The following is a 5,285-nucleotide window of genomic DNA, read 5'->3' on the forward strand; positions in this document are numbered from 1 at the left end:
ATATGAATGAGTGACTTTCATTTCAGCTATTCAGTTGAAGAGTCTCATTTCCATTTCCATTACAAGGGAAATGAGAATATCCAAATTCCCTAAAATCTAATTTTAGCTCTTTCCTCGGTATCCAAATCACATTCCACCAGATTTATTTTTAAAAAATAAATTTTCAAAAATATTTTTTTTAGTTGATTTTTTAAAATTTATTTAAAAATATTGCAGTTCTGATCCCAATTATTTTGATTTTCATTCTAACCTATTCAGAATTTGTTCCTGATTGTAAATCAAATGCATCTTAAGTTCTTTATATTGCCATTTTAATAGAATTGTGGTTTCCAAATTGATCCATTCGCACTATTTGAGCTCGCTGTGAAGCTACTTTGGATGGGATTTGTCCAGAATAGGTCCGATCCACATCTGATACAAGTTTGCCACCGTACTATTCTAAATTGTGAAGGCCCTCGTGGATTTATTTGAGGGCAAGGAGCTCTTGTATCTGGCTGCATTTTCGATGATAGAAGCAAGAAGCCATGCAATGGGAGCACCATAATTTATAAATAACTGCACCACTAAATGAATTAACAATCCAAATTGATTAAAAGAATTTGGTTCTTCGATGATCAAAACCCAACCATTAAATCGAGATTAAGACATCTCCCAATTTTAATATGCTTGACTAAGACACAAACCTAAATTTTTATTGAGCAATAAATGCAAAGATTTGTCGCACATACGATATTTTTTTTATACATCAAGTTGAAGAAAAAGTACACGATGGTGTTCCATCTTCTGCGCAAAGGAAGGATTCATCTTCCTTCCACACATGTCCGTCATTCGATCGCTTTATACCATATCTTAAAGTGTATAGATCTCAAAGCAATCAATAAATGATTCTATGGTGGATTTGCACGAAGAAAGATAGATCTTTCTTTCATGCGAAAGATACACCTCCATCCTCATGGCATATTGGTTGCCGACGAGGATGCAGATGGAATATAGCAGTCGTGGTGCCAGACAAATCTATTCTAGTGGAAACTACCAACATGTCGTAAATCATCCGAGTGACATTTGGATGCGCAACTCAAGAGCTGAATCCACAACGAAGCAAAAGATGAAAATTCTGCAATTAGTTGTGAACCAAGCTGTAAATAAGTAAACCAGGCTTTAGACATCTGTGCCTATAAATAGAAGACAGCAGCGGCTTCTCCATCCACAAGTTTGTCTGGAGCAATTACAATTGCCGAAGAGTTTCCTCCATGGCTCCTGCCACATCCCCCATCTCTTTATTTCTCCTCTTATCCCTGGCCATCATGGCCTCGAGTGTTGCTACTACAGAGAAGCAGACCCACTTGCACTTCTACATGCATGATGATTATAGTGGACCGAACCCAAGTGCCATCAAGGTTGTGTCCGGACCCGCATCAAATCAATCTGGTCCTCGCCATTTTGGTGACATGGTGGTGCTGGATAACCTGCTCACAGAAGGGCCGGATCCAGCGTCCAAGCCTGTGGGGAGGGCCCAAGGATTTGGCGCGCGGGTGTCGCACAACGGTCTCGTGTCCCAGCTCTGCTTGACTGTTGTGCTCGAGGAGGGGGAGCACAAAGGCAGCACAATCACGGCTGTTGGAAGGATCCCCATCGACCTACCGGTGAGGGAGTACCCCGTGGTTGGAGGAAGCGGCCATTTCCGACTTGCCAGAGGCTACGTCTCCTCCCGAAGTTACGAATACAACCTTGCCACCGGTGGCATCATAGAGATCGACATGTTTGTCATGCACTATTGATCATGTTACCACTAATTCTCACTTAAATAAATGTAATATAAAATTTAAGTTGGGGTTACAGACCAATATATGTTTTCAAGGTGTGTTTTGAGTTTTTTTTTTTTTTTTTTTTAATTATTATTATTAAGAATGGGAAGGAGTCTACTTGGATGTCCTAACTTTTCTTTGAAAGTTGGAAGTGAGAGACTTCCCCCATTTTCATCGAAAAGTTAATAACAAAAGATAATGCTTCGAGCAATGAACATCTTGGTCGCATGTCATGGCTTCAAAACAAGTCATTTGATGTATGTTTGTGTTGCCATCAAGCTTTTCTTTGCACGAAAATGTTTGACATGTTTTGCCACAGTTCTCTTTTATTTGGATGATCGATGAAGAGACTTTTGAATTGATTCTTAGTTTTTCTTTGTGCATTGGCCCATACTGATTATATATATGTATTAAATGTGTTTATACTGATAAAAGAGAGATAGGGTGATTATTATTATAAAGAGGTATTCATTGAGAAGGAGGAAGTGAGATACTTCCCCATTTTCATTGCAAAAATAATAATATAAGATAATGTTTTGAGCAGTGAATACCCCGCTTACATATCATTGAATCAAGACAAGCGATTTGATGCATGTTTTTGACGCCATCAAGCATGGTAATGTTTGACATATTTTTTTGCCATAGTCCTCTTTCAATTAGGTGGTCAATCGATAAAGAGACTCTTGATCGAGTCCTCGTTCTTCTTTGTGCATTTAGCAAGATGGATATCCTATTTGCTGGCATTCAAGTGTGGTTATTGAGGATGGAACTATGGGGTGATTAATATATCCGCCTTGCAACACCTATACCACTCTTAAAGCTTGCAATGTGCTGTGGTGGTAGAAAACGACTCGTGCTGCAAAATATGGTGCTATGGGTTTTTCACTGGTCTTAATCTCTCATTGTTGTGGTGGTATACCTTTCCTAGCTTCTATCAAGCGTCAGCATTTAGAAAGAGAAATATGAATAGTAGTGTGTCAACTGAAGACAAGAGAGCACACATCGATAGTTAATACTGCAATGACACGTATCTATTCAATCAAAACTAAGACACACACGTGTGTGATGGTGGGCAGGCCAAGTAAAGGCACCGTGAACCACAGACTATGTAATCAAAACTAGTCCAGGGACGACAACGGGTAGGATTTGAATTCGATATCATACTATTTATTTTTTTAAATTTGAATTTAATATTCTATATTCAAATCCTATCCGATATCCGATCAAATAAGAAAAGAAATATCCATCTTCATATCCAATGAGTTCGAAGATACTCACAGATAACCTATTTCTCCATATCCAATTCATATCCACCCTATACCCATTTCATATCTAAAAAAATAAACAATCAAAATAATTTTATGTATATCATCAACCAAAACATAATTATCAATTCAATATAAAACATAATTTATAAATCCAAATTTATAAAAATCAAACATAGAAATAGAATTACAATTCAATATAGAACATATAAGCAACCAAAATAATTTTATACATATTATCAACCAAAACAGAATTATCAAAACAGAATTATAAATATATATATATTCAGATATGGGTTCTGATATGGATTTGGGTATTATCCATACTCGTAGGTTCGGGTCGGATTTGAGTTTGGGTAGAAAACAGTACTACTCATATCTTATCCATGCACATGCTACAGTTTTCAGATTTTATCCAAACTCGAACCCAAACCCGGTCAAACTTTTTTTTTCTTCAGATTTGACCGAATTAAGGTAGGATGCATATGCATCGGATCGGATCGATTTTGCCATCCCTAAACTAGTCCCACCTATGAACATAGAAACTTACATAGTTGTCAGCATCAATCCCACGTATGTAATTACTGTTCCACAAGATTATTTGTTAATTAGTGTGAAATATAAAATAATAATAAATAATTATGCATAGAAAAAATATAATATAATTCGACCTTTGACTTAAGTTCATGGATAAAAATGAATAAAGATTTCACTATATCAAAAAAGATGAAGTATAAAAAATATACAACGGCTCAAATAACAAAAGATGATTCCTCAATGGCAAAAAACAAAATGATAATAATATATATAGCCATCAAATCTTAAAATAAAAAAAAAATTAAAATATCCAAATGAATCAACTAAAATACCAAATGGATCAAATTCATACTGCAGGTTGTATCAAATTCAGCTCTCTATAACGAAGAATAAATCAATCTAAGATAAGAGCAACACAATACAAAGCTATCTTTTTAGAATCTCATCAAAAAAACTAATCAAAAGGTATTCATGACTTATTTTCTACCCTCAGCTTGTTTTTCTTGCTGCATTAGCAGTGATATACCGACTAATGTGCATACAGCTTGTTCCTATCGCACCAGCTGCGGTACACTGATTAACATGCAACAATCGAATGAATGTAGATGGACTGAAACATGGATAACTAATATTAATCCTGCATAATTGAAGTTTACCTTATAACTGCTACATATTTGAATTTCACCATATAACCATACACTTTAAACATTTTCACGTTCATTAGCCGGGCCAGCAAAGTATACTGTTTCCTGCGAGATGCAGCTGCCAAAACTTCCATAGCTAGCTATTGCATCACATGCTCCGAATTAACGTAGAAATTTACCATAAGGCTCCATAGATGAGATAACAGATAATGAACAAAAAGATTACTGCAACGATAACTATGGCTGTCATTCCAGTCCACCATATCAAACAAAGATTTAACCCACGGCTAGACATATAACCTCCATGGAGGCTCAAACATTTTTTTGGCCTTGCGCATTTGCACATCTTCTGCAATAATCTAGGACCACCAACTGAAGCCATCAGAAATCTATGGATATGATTCTCCAAGCTAACAAGCAGCAACCCATTAGAATGAGCCAAACCAGCCAAGCATGGGATATCCATAAAGAAACCTCAGATTATCTTTTTTTTTTTTTTTTTTTTTCCTTTCAAAAATAAATTTCATCAAAAAAATTGTAAATAAATATATATCTTTCTACCAAGGTCCAACTAAGAACGTTGAGTGCCCTGGTTTCAGATAGCATCAGAAAAATCAAAATATATCACTTTTACAATTTCAAGACCTTTATAATCTAATAAGGCTATTTGTTGAAAATATATAAAATTTATTAGAACATTTAAAAAAAATTAGTGGAGATGCGGGGGATCGAACCCCGTGCCTCTCGCATGCAAAGCGAGCGCTCTACCATTTGAGCTACATCCCCAAGATGGAAAATGTGTCTCTTTTAAATCATTTTTTTTTTGTGGCAGACAGACTCAAACAAAGTATATTGTGATCATTATCTCAAGTGATTCTTTAAATCAATAAGTATTGTGCATTTAATAGGAATAATGACTTGCAAAGTGTGACAGATGTGCTATGTTTTCAATAGGCTTGCCTTCCTGGTATGGAGATCATAAAACACTATTCATAAACAGCAATCAGTATGGGAAGTGGAGCTATAGATGAAGA

General features: G+C 35.8%; 1 protein-coding gene and 1 non-coding gene across 2 annotated transcripts; one reads left to right on the plus strand and one right to left on the minus strand.

Moving 5' to 3' along the window:
* The first annotated feature begins 1,191 nt into the window (after positions 1-1,191).
* Positions 1,192-1,857, plus strand: LOC105038508 (dirigent protein 2). The gene has a single exon (XM_010914332.4). The coding sequence runs from the start codon at positions 1,251-1,253 to the stop codon at positions 1,776-1,778; it is 528 nt and encodes a 175-aa protein (XP_010912634.1). The 5' UTR covers positions 1,192-1,250; the 3' UTR covers positions 1,779-1,857.
* A 3,107-nt stretch (positions 1,858-4,964) lies between these two features.
* TRNAA-UGC (transfer RNA alanine (anticodon UGC)) lies at positions 4,965-5,037 on the minus strand. The gene has a single exon. It is a non-coding gene; the product is annotated as a tRNA-Ala (tRNA).
* Positions 5,038-5,285: the final 248 nt, after the last annotated feature.

Source organism: Elaeis guineensis, chromosome 1 (assembly GCF_000442705.2).
Source record: "Elaeis guineensis isolate ETL-2024a chromosome 1, EG11, whole genome shotgun sequence".
Lineage (NCBI taxonomy): Eukaryota > Viridiplantae > Streptophyta > Magnoliopsida > Arecales > Arecaceae > Elaeis > Elaeis guineensis.